At 41.6% G+C, this 19,172-nt stretch overlaps 1 protein-coding gene across 5 annotated transcripts in view; it reads left to right on the forward strand.

Moving 5' to 3' along the window:
* Positions 1–1,250: 1,250 nt before the first annotated feature.
* Positions 1,251–19,172, forward strand: part of ABL2 (ABL proto-oncogene 2, non-receptor tyrosine kinase) — a 51,398-nt gene continuing 33,476 nt past the window's right edge. For 2 of the 5 annotated variants that reach the window (XM_074906959.1, XM_074906962.1), the window contains exons 1-2: positions 1,328–1,363; positions 1,400–1,517. In XM_074906959.1, the coding sequence (XP_074763060.1) occupies positions 1,328–1,363; positions 1,400–1,517 (154 nt within the window). Of the gene's footprint in view, positions 1,525–14,825; positions 14,837–19,172 lie in introns of all 5 variants that reach the window. The other 3 variants (XM_074906957.1, XM_074906961.1, XM_074906958.1) reach the window with 2 other exon arrangements.

Here is a 19,172-nt window from a genome sequence, read left to right on the forward strand (position 1 = left end):
TGTGTGCACGTGACAGTATGGATAGCATTTTGGTAGCACCTCATGACCCTGGGAAGGTAGAATACAACCTTACAATTCCTGTTGCTAGGGTCTTCATTGAAGAAAGCGGACTTTCACATAGCTCAGAGAGGAGCTTCTCCTCGCTTTCCCACCTCAGGACAGCCACAGGTTGCTGTGGCTGCTTGGAAGCTAGCTGGTTCTGAGTGTTACCAAGCCAATTTGTCACTGGCATGTCAGTTCTCAGGGCTGCTGTGAGGGCATCTGAGACATAGGCACTGTGGCTCATCCATGATGAAGCAACATTGCCAAAGCATTGCTGAAACAGTAGCTAGCATGAAGAGCAAAGTACTTCCAAGCAGCTCTGTCGTCTAAACTGCAACAAGGACCATTATTTTTCTGGATGAAACCTCCTCCCTTCTGCTTTGAATTGGCGAGTCTTATGCTAATATTACAGAAGCTGAAAGGAGACAGTTTACCAATTAGTTACAGAATAGTGTACGTTCAGCCACCCCATGGCAAGACACTGCTGCCAACCACACCTGGCCACCAACGTGCCTGATGTTATTCACACAGCAATGCCTTCCTCTTCCTCCACACCCTTGGCCAGGAGAGCAGGTCCCGGCTGGAGTCCAGCGAGTTTGCCTGGGGCCTGGTGAGCTATGGAGGAGGAGGAGATGCACCGGGCCTGGGACAGGCTCCCGGCTGCTCTCTTCTGTAGCCGGGTACACCACGCTGGCTTCACACCTCAATCCTGCTTGGGTTCGTAGGCGAACCAACCCGGCTTTAGCCTACAGGGAAAGCGCGTTCATGGGGCCAGGCGTCAGCTTCGCCACGAGTGGGGTAGCCTTGGGGCCGTGGCCTTCGGTCCGGTCACCCGTGCCTGGCCTCAAATTGTGGCCAAGATGGGAGGACCCTCCGAGGGCGCAATCCGGCAAGTAAACCGGCGTCTCGCTCCTCAGCCCCTGTGCGTGCACGCTCCCCGGCCGCGCCTGCCCCCGCCACGGCCGCGCCGCTTGTGCCCGTGGGTGCGCGGCCGCGCGTGGCGGGGGCGGGGGGGTGGGCGGCCTCCCTCGGCGGACCGGAGGTGGCTGCGGGAGCCGCTCTGTCCCCGCTCTCCCGGCGCTCTGTGGTTTAAGATGGCGGCGGGGGCTGAGGGGGCGAGTCTGTGAGTCCCAGGCCGGAGCGCCGCGGGGGCCGGCGAGGCGGGCGGGAGCCGCCGGGCCGCGCCGGGGGGAGGAGCGGGAGGCCGCCTGCCGGGCCGGGCCGAGCCGGGCCGGGGAGCGGCGGCGGCGGCATGTGAGTGCGGGTGGCGGCCGGGAGCGCGGCGATGGGGCAGCAGGTGGGCCGCGTCGGGGAGCCGGGCGCCGGGCTCCAGCAGCAGCAGCCGCCGCCTCAGCAGCAGCAGCAGCCGCCGCCGCGGGGACTGCGGGGGAGCAGCGCGGCCAGGCCGGCGGGCCGCCGGCGGGAGGTGGCCGCCCGCACCGCCGAGGGAGGCTTCAATATCTTCACCCAGCACGGTGAGGGGCCGGGGGCCGCGCCGCCGGGCGGGAGGGGCCGGGGGAGCGCTTGCCCGCTCTCGCCCCTCGCCAGAGGGTCGGGTGAGAGGCTCGGGGGAAGGGGACTGGATCGCCCTTCCTCTCTTCCCTCTTTTGTTATTGTTGGTTTAACTGGGGGAGGGGAGAGTTGCCGGGGTGAGGTGAGGCGAGGCGAGGCGAGGCGCGCCGCGGCGCCTCGGGCAGGCGGGGAGAGCGGGGCAGTCCCTGCCGCCGCCGCTGCCACGTCCCGGGGGATGCTTTCCTCGGCCCGGCCCGGAGCCTGGCGGCGAGCTCGGGGCCGGAGGAACTTCCCCCGGCGCTAGGGACGGGGACTGCCCGCCAGCCACCGCAGGAGCGAGGTGGCATGGCCGGGAAACAAAACTTGCGGTACTTGGTAGCTGTCACCGCAGCGGTTCCTAGCTCTGGGTTTGTTTACACGGGTAAACGTTACATGTGCTTTGTCTTTCCGTTTACTGAGGCACTTATAACTTGCCCTTCTAGATCTGTAAGCCTCTGTTATAGAGCTCCTGACAGAGCAAACGATTTTGTTTTGACCGGGGTGTTATAGCTGCCATCTGATTCTCAGTTGAAGTTTTTGCCTGTACACTTCTTTTCTTCTGCTGTAAACTGATACCGGAAATGCTTAATGCAACATGGTTAGTTTCTTTAATCTCTTTTAGGAGGACCCCGCAGCTTCAAATCCCCCATTTTAACTATGCTTTTTTTATTATATCTATTTGGCAACATCTTAATATAACACGTGATGGTATGGTCAACTGAAATCTGTCTGCCTTGACAAGCATGTTGAGAAGAGATGCATGGATGCACCTCTAATCCTAAAGAACTGAATCTGCTCTGGAGAGCTTGGCTGGTTTGGCTTTAGGTGGAGAGAGATGTCAGTGTTCATAGAGCAAGGCTGCTTCTGACAATACTTATTTTCTTTTGCTCAATAGAATGAGCATAGGCAAAAAGATTAAGGAACATGTAACCAGCAGTCTAAATGTAAGTATCATCTGCTGTGACTGCTGACACGTAAGTATCTATCAAAACAAGAGCGCAGCACTAAATCTGGTTCTTAAAATCTCAGTGTTACCACAGCTTTTGAGTTCAGGGAGCAGTATCAACTTTAAAACCAAAACAGAACTCTGCTTACTGAAACTCCTGACCCGCTATTACTACAATTAAAACTAAGGATTACAATTTTATTGCACCTTTCAGATGTAGTATCATCAACTTCGTGTTTTACTCTATCATCTTTGTATTTTTGTACTTTAAAAGGCATGTTGGCAGAAGAATTACTATAAAATAGACTAATACTGTAAACTCACAACATTAGAAGCAGATCTCAAGTTTTGCACATACCCTGCTTTTTTCAGTACTCTGAAGTCTTTAGCAGCAGAGCAGAATTGCTGCATAGACTGCTAAGTGTGATGAAGCAGGCAGGAGCACTCCTGCTAATGACAAACTGTCTGTCGTCTTCTGTTTTGGTACCAAGATGACTATTTGGTTCTTGCTCTCGTAAGGCAAGGACAGAAAGGACGTTTGTGGGAAGTACAGTACAGCACATGGGGATGTGTAATTGCTTCAGAATAACACAGTCCAGACTGACTCAAGCACATCATTTATTGCTGCATCTTTCACTAGTAATTTAGTACAGCATCCTGAACAAATCCTAGCTCCACCCTACTAAATTTTAAAGGTAGAAGGGAGGGAGAATAATTTACATGTAGTGGCAGGGAAACTGAGAGAGAAATAGCTTTCTTAAGCATGCATGCACACCAAATAGACAGATTACATGCTCTGCCAGCCCTTCTACTTGTTTTCCCTAGAACTAGAAACAAGAACAAACCTAGAAAGCCAACACACTCTGAGCAAAACTGTTCAGTGGCATATAAAAAGAACACTTCTCTATAACAGCCATTGTATCTTTTAAAATAATTAGTATTTATATTGCTTGGGTTATCCACTTCAGTGATAAGGTAATGGATATAATTTTACTTGTTTTTTTGTTGCTTCTGTTATTTTCTTTGCAGACTGTAAAGAGACTATCTCTTGAAAATAAGATACAGTTTTTATTCTGTTAGATTATGTAAAAGGGGTGGGGTTTTTTGGCAATCCAGTTTTTGAGAGTTTCAGGACAGACTTCAAACTCCTATCCCATCTCGGTGAATATCTCAGCCATGTTAAATTGTTCCCTGATTCCATGGTCGTTTTACTCAAAATGAGTGAACAACTCGCTATTAATAATCTGTACCAAATGCTAGTCAAAGTTGGGTACCTATTTAAATACTTGTCATGGGCAATAACCAAAGATTTTTGTCATGTTCCTAAATCTAGAGTTCAGTTTCTTTCTCGGATAAATTGTTTTCTTCTAACCCCGATTCCCCTTGTCCGAAAGAATTTTTTTCTCTCAACTTCTATTCTTATTTTTCATTTACCAACATTGTTCTTCCATTTTACTTAACCTGGTTTTCTGCTAGCTTTAAGTGCTATGCTTCTTTTGCTGAGATGCTGTGGTTGCTGGTGATACTACTTTTCTAGTAATTTCTGTTTGAGCCTGAACCTCTCTCTAGGACATGTATACATAGTGTATGAAAGGTGATGGAAAAAGCACAGGATCATGGGCTAGCACTCCTGGGCTAGTGACTAAACCAGCTAGTCTAAGGATGAGCTTGGATTATCTACCTGCTTTGGCTTTCCTTGGTACATTCATTGCTGTGAGGAAGGCAACCTCTTTGCCTGTGCTCGACCTTTGCAGGTGTAAGTCCCTGCCTTAGCTCGTGTTGGCAGATTTTATACTATACTGTGTCAGGAGTGACATGAACCTTACTAAGTACTCTTGCCAAAGTTTATTTTGAGGGATTGCTCCTTCTGGATTGTTTATGAAAAGGATGGAAGTAAACAATGTTTCCAGCCTCAGTCCTATTTTGCTACAGGATTTTGAAGAACAGCTTGTGTCAAATCAGTAAAGTGTAAAATCTCTTATGCTAGGCTACCAAAAACCTGAGACAAGCATTTTTATACAACTAATTTGAAGTGTAGTTGTCCTTGAAAAATTGAGAGACTGAGTTGAACCAGTTTGTCCCAAGCATGTTTGCTGTGTTACGGTTATGTAGGAGAAACACTGCAGGTATACAGGCACTACCTGCTTCGGGGTGTATTTTTGAAAGAAGCAAGGAATTTGAAGATGTTTTCTGTTTATGAAGAGAACTGGGAAATTATATTGTGGCACCCCACTATTCTATCATGAGAACAGACACCTAGAGTTCTGGGGGTTTCAACTCACCATAGTTTTGAATTCTGTGAGCACTGCTATTAAGTTGAGCAGAAAAATCTTATGCAAGCTGCTACACTGGTGTGATTTGTTAGCTGTGGAGCAGAGTTCTCCAAGATGCAAAAGACAGTCAAGGATTTTGCAGCCTTTTGCAATTAGCCCTTCAAAGCACCCCTTTGCGAGCATTCTACTATATCATCTGTGATTTATAAAAGCATTGGATCATCAAGCATATTGGTTGCTAGTAATGTACTAGAAAGGAAGAGTGTAAACAGAAGGATAATTCAGACACTAGTGTTGCCATGTATGCTGCATCAGAATTAACTAGTACCAGGAGGAACAACTCCTCAAGAGGGCGAAGCTGTAGCAAACACTAGTTACGATCAAATTCTTAAGAGTTCAGTGCAGCCAGAAAAGAGAAGTACTTTGTGCCATTACAGGATGAGCTTGCTTTCCCTTTCAGAGAAGAAATAGGGGAGAGAACAGGGAAGTAGGTTATCTCCTTACCCTTTCAGTAGTTTGTGTGAGGGAAGGGGTACAACTGATGACAACCAACAACTTCCAAGTTGTTCCAAGGGCTCCACTTGGCCCCTCGTATGAGCTTTGAACAGTGACATGCTCTAATTTTCTTTCTGAAGAGCAGTGATAACTGCCTACTGTACCAAGATAGTCTTTGAAATGGTGTTAGCATGCTTTTCATCTCTGAAAAGACTTGCTGAGTGTTGTAGAAAACGTGCTGCAGGAAAATCAGATTATTTAAATCCTGGCTGGGAAGCCTTTGCAATACCTGTTTGCAATACTGCTACAGTTGCCTTGGTGATATATTTTGGGGTAGCGGAAGGCTCTGCCACGCTTGAGCTTTTGATCCAGCAGGCACAGGACATTTGTTCCCTGTTTTGTTTTCTAGGGGAGGAGTTTAGCAACCTTTTACTATGTGCATCAAGGTCAGGCAAGATAAGCCTATACTTTTAAAAATAAAATTATCATTAAAGCTCCCCTAAGGCAGTTGGAGTGCTATGCCACATGATAAAAACATTCTAAAATAGGAAGAAGCATAAATAACACTATCCCTTTGAAATTCAGTGAAACTGAAGGGCTGGATGCAGGAAAATGGAAAGGAGGAGAGAAAATAGGGCCAGTTTAACAACTGCACTTTGTGGGCTGCTTTAAAATGTTTTTTATTTTTCATCTCAGTGAAATGCAGCAAGCTCAGGCCAGAGCCACTTGCCCGCAGACTTTCCTGTCAGTAAATGCCCTGTGCAGATCGAATATAATCACTGTATTCAGTGCATGACTCTTTGTACTGTAAATCAGAAATCTTGTGGGACCATAATGTATAAAAAACTATTAACTAATTATTTGGGGAGTAAAGGGTAGTTCAGCTAAGTGTCTAGAGGAACATCTCCTGTAGAACATGAAATTATAGGCGTGTTCTGTATTGCATCATTCTCCATGATATCTAAATTACTCCTGCAGATTCAGTTGCATTCGGTACTACTTTTTGTACCTTAAGTTGCCATTCTTGCATACTGTATTTTGCAAATGAGAGTACCTCAGTGAAATGACAATATAATACAGACTACCAGTCTGTTATAATTCCTGCTGTATATTTCTTATGTACTTTTCACGTAGGTAGGGGAACATAGTCTGAAGAAGGTAAGACTGAAATGAAGTTACTTCAAAAGATGTTAGTCAGAACTAACTTAAAAATTGAATTTCAAAGCCCAGACAGATCTCTGATTTCTCAGTTCTCCACATCTAGCAGATGGTGTGGTACAAGTTGTTCTAGCAATATTTCACAAACTTGCTATTGCTTGCAAGTGCAATGTTTTGAAAAAAAAAAAAAAAATTGTGGGATTTTTTTTTTTGGAAATAGGGACATGGCCAAGTGAACAAATTGGTGGAAAGTGAATGTGTAAGCTGTTGGACACAAAAGCAAATTGTCACATGTGGCTTAATCTTTTTTGATCTAGCAGGACGAACAGCTCACATCATTAGAGTTGGAAGATAGCTGGACTATATCCTAGAGATGCTGTGGCAGGGTTAGCTTCAGGAATATTTTATGGTAATTACAGATTCTGGGACAGTAGGCTTGAAGTCATGTTTTCACTCGTGTTTAGGCAAAGTGACCTGTTCTGTGACCCACTTCAGCATACGTCATGTTTGTTTGTGCTTAAAGCAAGCCAGTCCTTGATGAAGTCAAATCATACTTTTTTTTATACTTTGTTTTATAGATAAAGCTAGATGATCGTTAGTGTGATTTATTCTAGCCTGTTTCTCTTAGTTGTCACAACTTAATGTTTTCAGTATACTTATTATCTATAAACTGTCTTCCAGATATCGTTGACAGCTGACTAGTTCGCAGTCATAAGAAACTATGTTAAAATCCCACTAATATAAAATAAGAAACAGCAGTTTATACTTATTTCAGTAAGGATGTGTATGTAAGTAACAAAGTTATGTTTCGTTTAGTGAGTTGCCGAGTTGGTTTTCACCTGTTGTATTTCAGAAGGTCAGGGATGGATGACCACAGACTGAAACCTCACCTACATTATAACTGTTTCAGGATCTGATACCCTAAACCACTGCTTGCCAAACAGTCAGTAGTTCTTTCAACAGCATGTAATTAGGAATGATGCCGAGCTTGGTAGCTATAGTGCAAATGGCCCCTTGACTGGCTTTGCCAGTGAATCTGCAAAGTAGCCATACAGGTTCCTGCATTCATAAGAGTATTTCCTGGTAAAGAAATATTTGTCATAGTTGATTGGAGCACCAGCAGTCTCTTTTCCTCCACACAGCAGGAAAGAAACGAGCTTGCCCTGAGTGGGGTAACACAGTTGACTTGCTGGGCCTGAAGTAATGGTTCTCTCACTGTTACTGCATCATCCCTGACATTTCTCTGGTTTTGTGGTTATGAAATACTTTATTTTAAAGGCTGATCTTGGTATTATCCATAGAGATTATTCTCTCTAGAATAAGTGACTGTTAAAAAACCATTGAGGCTTCCTGTTGGTAACACTGTAAACCACAACAACAAAGCTTAGTTATATTACCCATATCTGCTTAGGAAGTTGCATGTGCTTTGTGGGCTTTCTGTAAAGACATGCGCATCTCCCAGTACCAGCGCTTATCTGCAGCTGTGTATAAATTAACTTTGTAATAGGTGACTTTCAGTATCAGCTAAATTGGCGCAGGAATTTTATGGAACAGTCCAAAAATAACTTTGCCTTTTTTGAGAGGGAGGCAAAGATGCACAGAAATACTTCACTAAGAATTGAATTTGTTTTATTTCAATCTTTCTACTGCTCTTTAAAGGCCATTTAAATATATTTCTTTTAAGACTGAAATTTCTTCTCCTGTCCTTCCCTCCCAAATGTTGTCCTTGGGATCTTAATCTTACTGGGGTACTTCCATTAAAAATAATTACATGTGTTAATAAACTTCAAGTTTCACTTATGTTGATTTGAAAGTATTCTATGACAATAGTGATCTGAGAATTGGGACTACAATTATGTAAGAAAAGTAGCTCTTCAATGAAGGAAAACTCATTTTCTGTAGGACAGTTCTGCATCCCCTCATCCTTTAATTTGGTAATGTTACTGGTTTTGATTTTGGGCTCTTTCCTGCTTTGTTTGATAGTGGGGTTTTTTTGTTGTTGTCGTTGAATACTAAAGCGAAATAGAAGTAGCTGCTGCTTCTTATAAGGTATATATGGCAAAGGCATAGGAACCATCTCCTGGTACTGTTGGGGTCAAATTAGGAATGAGAGGATAGGAGGATGAGAACATTCTGGATTTGTGACTCGGTGCACCTCCTCGTCTACTTCTTCCTTTCTTCTGTGATAATCCCATCAACAAAGCATCAAACGTGTCTCTGCTGTTCCTATTTGTTGTCACCTCAATTAAGATATGTAGGATGAACAACTCTAGAGATGAGTATCTCCACAAAGACAGATGATGCTGGAGAGGAGGCACATGAATAAGGGGAAAAGGGTAAAAGATGATCTCACAGCTTCTCCCTGTTAGTGCATTTTGATACACTGGAGATTGTATTTTGACCGTTCAGCTTTGGAGATAACATTTTAAAATACAATCTTGTGTATGTTTAATAACTGTTGAATGAGACAGGTGGGCTTTCTAAACAGATCTATGACAACTTAGAAGTGGTTTACTGACTGATATCCCTGTAATGAGCAGCATACTGGCTGGGGGGTGACCCCACATAGAATAGAGTAGACTTAAGTTGGAAGGGACCTGCAACAATCATCTAGTCCAACTGCCTGACCAGTTCAGGGCTGACATAGCTGACGACTGATATCAGGCACAAAAAGATGAGGCATTCCGAGCTCCTGGAGCACAATCAAATGTTAATTTGTAGGACAGTTTGTTTTCAGAAGGAAAAATCCACCAACAAGATTTCTTCCTCCTGTTCCCTTCTTACCAGGGGTAGGATAAAGTACAATTGAATAGTGAATATTGATATACACTTGTGGGTTTGACAGTGAGTTGGTGTAAGATACCAACAATCACTTTTTTTGCAGGTTAAGTGTGCTCAGCACCATGGCTAATATTGAAACAGGTGACAGGCTTGCTTCTGGTTGAAAGAAATTACATTAATATTGGTTATTATGGTGGTAGTATGTAGCATAGGTCATGAAGTGTTCCTGTTTTTCAGATTCTGTGTTCAATTAGGCCCATAATTTTTGGAAAAGTTGACTGTAGAGAGTAGTGTGCCTGTATAGTAGACACACCAAAACATATAAGAATTGCGAAGTGAAGTAACATTTCCTCATCACAATGGCTCCAACATGGCCTAGCTTAGAAGCATGTTTAAATATTGTCATATCCAAGTAGATCAGTATTACCTCCTGCATGTACCCTAAACATCAGGGGTTTAAAAGGTGTTTACAGAGCACGAATCTTATTTTCTAGACAAAAAACAAAAACATTTGTACATTCTAATTTTGTAGTCACTGGATTGTGAAGATAACTCTTCAAATTCAAACTGGAATGTAAATTAATATAATGAGGCCTTCCTTAGCTGACAGGGTCAACTCAGTTTCTCAAGATTATTTCAAAGCCTTTGCTGCTCAGGGTTCATTTTGCTAACCAGCAGTGTCACAGAGTTAACAAGACTGTTCAGTTTTACTGCTGCTATTCAGAAACCTGTGGGAGGCTGTGCAACTGATGAGAATATCAATTTTGTGTGGCTGCTTAGAAAAGCCAAGAGCAGAAGTAGAGACAAGATCGAGCTATACTAGTGTCTCTGAAATTTACTTAATAATAGAAGAAAATGGGGAAAAAATACTTAGATTAACCTTGAAGAGATCTAAATAATTTTAAAGTGTTGTTACCAGTCCAGCAATCTGTCAGAATTTGCCAATTAACAAAACTATGGTGACTCTTTAGCAATAAAAAAAGTCATTTTATGCCAACTTTTAAAAAAAATAATACAAGTTATGTCATCTGGGAAGAGTGAAATGGACTCTTCTTGGAGATCTGAATAACCTTGAGGATCTTGAAATACTTACTTAGTAGCGTAGCTTCCTTCCTCCATCAAGTCACTGTGTGCAGCAGAATTCAAGCTTATACTAGTCTGAGCTGAATTTTGTAAGCGTGGACTTTCTCACTGCTTGTGTTTAATACAGTTCTTTCTTAGAACACAGGTTTTAATTGTAAAGCTTTCTTTATGTCCACCATTCACTTTAGTACATGTGAAAGAAACAGCATCCTTTGTCTGAGAGATGATTTGTGGTTCCTTTTCTCCTATAAATTTTTTTCATCCTTCCATCTATAAACTGGCATATTTAAAAAAATCAGTCTAATAGTTGGTAGCTCTCAGGCTCAGATTTAAGATAAAGTTAAAATAGCAAGTTCTTCAAATTTGAACTTTAAATTGCTGAATGTTGTTAATATTGTTTAGAATATTGTTGATAATAGTCAAGTCTCAGTAAAGTTGCTCTTAGAATGGCACCTTGATCAAAGCATAAAGGCTGTGGTAAAGGCAAGACCTTGAACAGATGCTCTCAAAGTTGTTTCTTTGATCACTCTGTGGTGTTATCGCTCAATTCTGGTTTGTTTCTGAACCTGCTTTTTTACTGACTGGATTGGCATCAAGTAAGCTACAAACGTTATTATTTGCAGCAGTAACATTTGTAGATAGTGAGAGCCAGCTCACTGCAGGCCCTGGAGAATTCATGTGCTTTCTCCTGACTAGGAAGATGAGTGGGGTTTTGGTAGGTTTAGTATTCTTTTTTTGATGCAGGGAGATGTATGCAGCTTGGGGAGGGATGAACAGTGCTTTTGTAATTGATACCAGTGTGAAACCTGAGCTCTGGCCCAGTTACCAAGTTGAAGCACAGCAGAATATTTTTCCGCTAGTCATAAATTGTGTGCTTGTTGTTCAGGATATTTTGTTGGTTTTCCTTAATTTTGATTTATAGCCTTTTTTAAAAAAAAATTCCAAGAGAAAACAGAGAAAGCAGAGGTACTTTATCAGATTAAAAATGCTTAGTCTAGAGAAGATCTGTAGAATAAGTAGGAAAATGGTATATAGTGTCCTGTAGTGCTAGTATTTCAAGTTATATTTAGGTTTTTTCTTCAGGATCTCAAAAAATTGTGGATATTGAGGTTTGCAACATAGCTGTAATGAGCTGGTTTTTTGTTGGGGAAAACCAAGATCCATTTTTTCAGAGTAATCTAATAAATTTGAGTCTGATATGAACTATAGAAGAACCACTTTTTGTAATTTATCCTTCAGAGGTGCATTAGCTTGTTTAGGATTGATGTGAAAATCCAGTAGATGCTCAGATGATGATTTGAGTAGCCTGCCATAGCTACCCTGTGAAACAGAAGTCTAGCAAGTTTAATTCTTGCTTTTGTCATAACAAAATCTGTTTTGTCAGAAATTTTTTTTCATTTTCTGGTTTTAGGTCATCATAATTGAATATATTTAACACGCTTTAGTCTGTCAAAGCTAAGCTTGTCTGTAGTCTAGTACAGAAGTTCTAATTCTTTATTTTGATGTGAATAAATCTGTATAGCTTCAACCTATTTTTTGTCAAATGGTTAATCTAAATTTGAATAAGACACTCAGTATGCGTCTTTCCATCAATGCACACGCTTGCACTGTGATAGTGACTTTGTGCCTTGTTAGTGCTTATGCTAAATAAAATGTTTTTCTCATTTTAGGGGTTGGGGGAAAAGCATATAACTGCTTCTAGGTGCAGGCCAGCTGTAGAATAACGCTCAGCTGGCCTCTCAGTGTCTCTCAGCCACAGATGGATGGACTTAGCCCTGCTATTATGTTCACTTGCCTTGTGGGCTATGGAAATTGGTGTGCCTTAAGACAACATAATTATAGGCTGTTTGCACTCAGGTGAGCTGTGATGGTTTTTTTGCTTTAAACCTGGGGGACTGGTATCCCCACGTGCTGAGCATTGGTGTGTTTTCTGTTGTGCATCAGCTGATACAGAACTACGCTGCAGCAGATGTGTGACACATTGCCAGTAAGCTTTTTGTTCCTGAACAAGAACAGCACTTGACTACAAGGAACCTCTTAGACAGCCTTTCCACTTTCTTTAGCCTTCCCCTCTCCACACAGAGCTCACCTTGTTACGTTTGCGCAGGGAAGCCGTCTTTGAAACACACGCTGCATTGTCAGTGGGGAGCAGGTGAGTATGAAAGAGCAGAGCCTCATGTTGGGCAGAACTACCGCTTTAGCTGAGGAGCCTGGGCAAGCACACAGGAGGCTGTGTGAATTTTAAAGAAGGTAAAAGGATCAATTGCAGCTGTTTATGGAGAACATGATTTTCCAGCCTACCAGGAGAGGGTGCTACAATGCTTTGACTTAATTTATCCATCTCTAAAAGGTTTTTCTATTAGGAAAAGTAGAGTGAGTTTTTTTCATCATTACTGTGTTGCAATGAAGAGTGTTTTAGGTAACTTTTGGTTTATGAAAACAGGCAAGATCCACATATCAAAAGGCAGATGTAGCTGTGTTTAAAATTTAAGGAAATATATGTTTATTTTTCTTTTGCCTTTAAGAGCTGAACTGCTTCATTTTTAGTTGTTTTGTTTCTGCTGGGTTTTATCCTAGGTAACTTCATCTGCCAATAAGAGAAGTTTTCCAGCTTGTTCATGTGTAAGTATGCAGGCAACCTTTAGTGCACGAAAGGACATTAAATCTGATACTTCTACTAGGTAACCTGAGCCCTCAAATTAAGAGCCGGTTGTCATTGCTTCTGTGCACTTCTTGTCTGTAAAATGGCAATAATGCTTACTTGTTTTATGGAGATGTTCAGACTCAACTTTTGCATAAACAAACCCAGAAAAGCTACCTGCAGGCTAAGTGCTCAGTCATGCACTCTTGTCTCATCCTGTGGGCTGTTAGAGAAACATGTGTTTGTTGTGGTTCTAGCTTGTATTTCAGAACACTTGTGGCATGATAATAGGTCTGAAAGAAGATTAGTGTTTGTGTTTAATTGTTTGACTTCCTTGAAGTGGAAGCTCAAAGCACTGTGCATTGCTGAATGTTATCTATCAAACATCCATAAAGAGGCTGAAGTTACAGTGAATTGCCAACGGAGAACTTGAGTATAGCTGTCTTTGGTCGTTCAGCGGTAGGGCAATACAAACAAGAGAGTGAATTGCAGTAAGCGTTTGTACAGTTGGGTTGTTGGCTGGGAGACAGGATCTCTGTAGAGAGATCCCAAACCTGGTGTTTAGACATGTAATTACAAAATAGTAACCTGGTGTTTAGACATGTAATTACAAAATAGTAAGGTCACCTGACACTACTGTAGGGTAGTTGTTCCACTAAATTGGGATGCATAAGTCACTTAACCCCTTTAATACTAGTCAGTGAAAGGCCACATTGAAACAAACACATTAATCAGACCTAGACCAGACTACTAGAAAGGAGATATGACAATCTATTTAAAATACAACCAAGACAGACTTCTTCTCTTGCATACTGTCATGTAAAAACAGAGGCATGACTTCTGCTACGCTGCAGCTGACCTTTCCTTCTCCCCCACACTTTCCTAATTTGTTATAAGATTGTGATGATACATGGGTTTAAAGCCTTGACATCTGGCTTTGTTACATCCACTCATCCATTATTTGCTCTTACAGAAAGATTAAAACACTCTTCATCACATGATTTACCCCTGTGCATACAAGGAGGCAGGCTTGTAATTTTTGAAACCATAAAAGCTATTATAGAAGCAGCATCTTGGTTTGTTAATAGAGAAGCAGGTGTCATCAAACTGAAGGGTACCCTTCCAGGAATTGCTCTTGTGCTTTTAGAAAGTACATAATGATTCTGTGTGTTGAGCACAACTTCATTCTATGGTGAATACTGTGTGAAATGAGGTTGAGGCTTAAAGGGAAACAGAATTGAATGTCCAGGAATTGCTGCTGGTGACAAATTAGGAAGAACTATTTCCTTCCCTATGAGCATGTAGCATTCTTACTCAACCACCTGTATCTTTATTTGGTGCCATACCTGTTCTGAAAATGAGACAGGTGATGCACAGTGTCTGACTCTCAGCTCTTGGGGAAACAGTTTGTTCCCAAATTCTTTGCCTTTGCTGACAAAGAATGTCAGCTCTGAAACCAGGAATACAGACACGCAGGAGTTGAAGAAAATGGTTTCTCCCCATTAAGGTATCATCTTTTTTTTTATATATATATAAAAAAATGAGATATTGGCATGAGTAAAAATCCCTGCACTTAAGAAAATTCTTCTGTGGTAGTTAGCTATTCTTATAAACTTACTACTTTACCAATGGAAAAGGAAGACAATGTTTGATCATATAGTGTACATGAGATAATTTATGCAACGGATCTCTAGCAGAGCTACTGACACAGCACCCATCCCACAGGAACATGCTTTCTTTTCTAAGTTTGACTGTAAGAGCCTTTCTATTGTGCTTTCCCTATGACAGATTTTCTCCCCTTTTTTGATGCTTGAATGTAAAGCTACTTGCTTTAATCCTGCTTCATTAGTGTGAGGAAGTGTAGGAGTTTTTATTTAGAGAACATCAGTACTTGAGACAGTAGCTGTTTTCAGTAAGTTGTATGTCTTTGTATTGAAAGTGTTATTCATTAGTTAGATACTGTAAGGATTTTGTAAAAGCTCTAAGTATTGCACATTAGGAAGGATGGCTGATCAACACCAGTTTGAGATATTTAGTAAACAACTTCATTTCTTTGCTTTAGACCTCCTTCTGCATAGTACAAATTTTACCCTATCTGTAGGACTGTTAAGAGAATGAAATATCAGAAGTGTGAGGCACTTGAGATATAGTGCGACAAAAATATCCCATGTAGTATCAAGTCACAATATTAGCATGCCCTGACTGAGAATGTTCTGTAGGCTGTGAATTTAATGCATGTGAAAATAAGTATTTACTGCTAGTGGAGGGTACAGCATGGTTATCACTAGGGATGGTAGTCTCCCACAAAATGGGTATGGCCTCAGCAGAAGCCTTGGATCTGATACATCATCTTTCTCTTTTCTCCTTAAAATACTAACAAAGTGTTTCAGCAGAAATTTGGATCTTACTGTTTAGTTGTAGATATCTGAGCAGGCTAGATGGCTACCTGCCAGAAGGTTTGGAAATAAATCTTACTAGAATTCATATTCTGATTGGAAAAATATTGTTACATCTTGTCACAAGTCTGGAGAAAGTTATCTAGATTTAGAAAAACTTCACTGTTTGGGATGAAATACTGTTGCTTCCTGTCTGCCTCTTGTGTAAAAGAACAGGCACATCTCTGGATGACATGTGTTCACTCTCAACTTTGTATGTTAGCACTCATGCAACTTTAAATCTGAAAAAATATGACTGCGCATCTCGGACCTGGTCTCTGAGGAGGAATGCTGAGTCCTTTCAGCAGTGTGCCTCCGAAGACAGCTGCACAGTTAGCATTCATGTCTGCCAGGGTCTGTGCTCTCCACAATGATCCCCACCCCAAATCTCCAGACAAAACCAGGAGATGAATCTCAACAGCTGCAGAAGGCTCAGTTTATGAATCTTGATTAGGATAAGGAGTTATTTGAAGTGTTTCTTTTCAAGTCTCTAATGATGGTTGTAAGGGCTACATATTCAAGTTGTCAAGATAATGCTAACCTCTTTATAGAGGTGGAGGTTCTGGTGGTCTGAGCCTGTGTGGATGCCACATCCCTCTAAACATAAATAATGCTCATACAAACCAGTGTTTTCCTGTGCTCTGCTGGTGTGCTTTCAGTTCTCCTTCCTCTTTTCCCCTGCCCAGGTTGCACCTTTTTTTTGCACATGCTGACTTTTCCAGTTGTATTTTTTCCTCAAGAGTAGGCTACCACCCTTGTGTGATATACTGCTTTCATAGTGTTGGCAAAGTTCCCAATAAAACTCTTTTGAGACCTCTGCACCCAGACCTGGATATCTTTCCTCCCTAGTTTAAAGGAACAACCTGCATTTTATGTATTTGTCTTAGATTACAGCAGCCACCTTCAAGTATTAAGAACAGAGCCAAGAGTGTCAGTTTCCCCATAATTATATTGTACCCATCATTATGTAGGAAGCCCTTCCCTTTCTTTAGAAGTCAAGTCATTAGATTCCATGTTGTTTTAATTGGGTGAGTCATTTAGTTTCAGCCCTGCTGCTAGAGCATGCATCTATTGTGTCTAATGTAATTTCCCCTTAATGGGACCAACAGTAGCAGTACCAGTAGTATGAAGTTCGTTATAAAGAATCTGTTTACAATATTCATAATACATAATTTCCAAAAGATTCACCAGGAATTTTAAAGTAAGAATACTTGCATTAATGTTTTTTCTATGCTGGAGAGGGTTTTAAGTTGATCTAGGAAATACCTAATCTTGAGATAAACTTTGACAGGTTATAGCCTGTTTGTATCCTGGTCATCTGAATTACAATATAAGGCTGAATGATGAAAACTAGTCAAAAGAGAAACTTGTCCCCACCACTGCCATGCTCCTTCTTTACCAGCACTGGTTCTGATCTAGCCCTGTGGTAAGCCAGTCTAGGGAGCTAAACTGAGGAAACTCTGAAGTGCTAGTCTGGTTTCCTGACCCAGTTTACTGCCCATCAGATGATTGCCAGGGTGAACACATGGGAAGCAGCAAAGGAGGCAGCTGGGAGCAGGGGAACCACCACTGGTCTGGCAACAGCTGCCTGCTGGGTTCCCTTAGCCACATGGTCACTCTGCACCCTCACCCCAATAGTGCAGTGGTTTTGTCTGTTGTGCAAGGGGGAGGGCTTTGATTAATCCTATTTAGGATTACTAAAAAAAATCTAATAGGCTATATGCATACACTTAGCATTGTATCTCTTTTGCAAGGCTGCTATTTGAAACAAGACCCTCAAATCTGCCCTTTTTGAATCTTTGAAATTCAGAAGTGAGTTAACTCAGGTGCTTAAAGAGTCTTAAGTTACTTACTTCCCCACGTTTTAAGAATAGGATCAACTCTTTCCTGGGTTAAGGGTGAGTTTTAACATGTATTTTACTTCAGTGCTCATAGAGTTCTTGGCCTTAATGGCTTTCTGCCATGCTACACGTGTATGCCTTGAATGAAAAGCTGATTATAACCCGGTGTCCATGAAGAGCAGCTCTTCATTGATGTCATTGAGTTGATGAGACTGACAGCTAAAGGAAAAGGCTGGCTGTCCTTCAGGCTGAACTAGGTGTGACCTTAAAGTTGGATAACCAAATGGATTATTTGACCAATATTTCTGCCAAAAGAGCCTCAGTTCTGTGAATAAATCTGTTAGTCTAGTTTCTCTAGTAGTTAGGAGTTAAGTTCTTACACTGGTAGTCTTCTGCTGCATTTTAATTAGACCCAGTTCTCAATATAGAAGTTTTATTAAACAGTCACTGTTGATGTTACTAACAAGAGAACATGCCAACCTAGATTAGTCAGCCCTTTTGAGGGTTGATTCTGCTTGGTGTGATTGATCGTGACAATTTGATGTTTGCCATTACTCAGCTTTTCTGGCTTCAGACCCTGAGGTGTGACCCTACATGTTTAATTTATTGGTCTTTTTAGTGGGAAAAAAACCCAACACTTGAACTCTATGCAGGTCTCCGCTGGGTATCCTCCAGGCTCTCATCTTTGGTATTTCAGTCATTGATCTGTGTGCTGTTTGTCTTTGTGGGTGCTTCAGAGGTTTTCCTTTTTTTTTTTTTTTTTTGGAACAGGCAATCTGCTGTTCATGATGAAAGCAGAGTTTCTGCTGATGCTTCATGCAAGAGCTTCAGCATCCTTGTTGTAGGAGCTTAAATGTGCTGGGTGCTTCCAGGTTTCTAAATTTCAGGTCTTTGTTCAGTTTTTCAGGGACTGACCATGCAGGCTTTATAAAAATTCAACACTGTTATGCTTGTATGGTTTATTTTAGATTGTGAGAGACTTAAATCTCAAAGCAATAATATGTCCATATAAACATCTTTCCTTGCCTCACTTCCCTCACTGGTTTTGACAGTTTTGGCATCTGCTTGGTTCGATAACCTATCCAGGAAGTTGTTACTTCTAAGCAGCCTGTGCAACATGTAGTTTTATGTTGGCTTTAAGTGTTTAAAGTAGCTTGAAAGTAATGGGAAGACTGTTTCTGACAGTGATGTAGATGAGCAAGAAACATGTCATTAATTCTAAATGCTTTTCAGATAACTTTCAAATATTAATTGGCTTCTGATTCCAGAAAGTCTTTCTAAGCTGAAAGACCTATTTGAAGCCTACATGGTACAGCAGTTTTAATCTGAAGTTAATTGTATCTGCTTCTGGATGCTCCATTGCTTGCTGTATAGCAGCTCTTGAGCTGAGGCATGTCTTGTAGTTTATCTCAAGGGTACTTTATCGAAGAAATTTGAGAGTTCAGTAACATGTCACACCAGCATGGAATTCCAAGAGAGAAATGCTGTAAAATGAAGGATTTTAGTGGCATCTCAGGAAGCTGACAGCAATCGACTGTCATGCAGTAGTGCTAAATAAGAGGTCTTCATAAGGATGAGCTAGAGAAGCTGTGGGCTGGAAGCAGTATCTACATGGGATGGTAAATGTTCTGCTTTCTGGGAACTGCATTGAGGAGAGCTACAGTTATTCTGAAAACACTTAAAACCAGAATTGCCATAGGTAACCGCTGTGAATAGTAAAAATGTAACTGAAAAATCTTCTCCCAAGCTTCCAAGAGCCAGAGCTACTTTAGTTTCCAGTACCTGGATAAAAGGCAAAAGACAGCATTCTGTCCCTTTGCTTTAAGAAGCTCAGTCAGAACTGAGTACAAGTTTACCATGCTTTTGGTTACTCAGCTATCTGATTTGGAAAATGTTAGTACTGTAAGAGGCTCAAGAGGGAGAATT

Source organism: Athene noctua, chromosome 5, assembly GCF_965140245.1.
Source record: "Athene noctua chromosome 5, bAthNoc1.hap1.1, whole genome shotgun sequence".
NCBI classification, from domain to species: domain Eukaryota; kingdom Metazoa; phylum Chordata; class Aves; order Strigiformes; family Strigidae; genus Athene; species Athene noctua.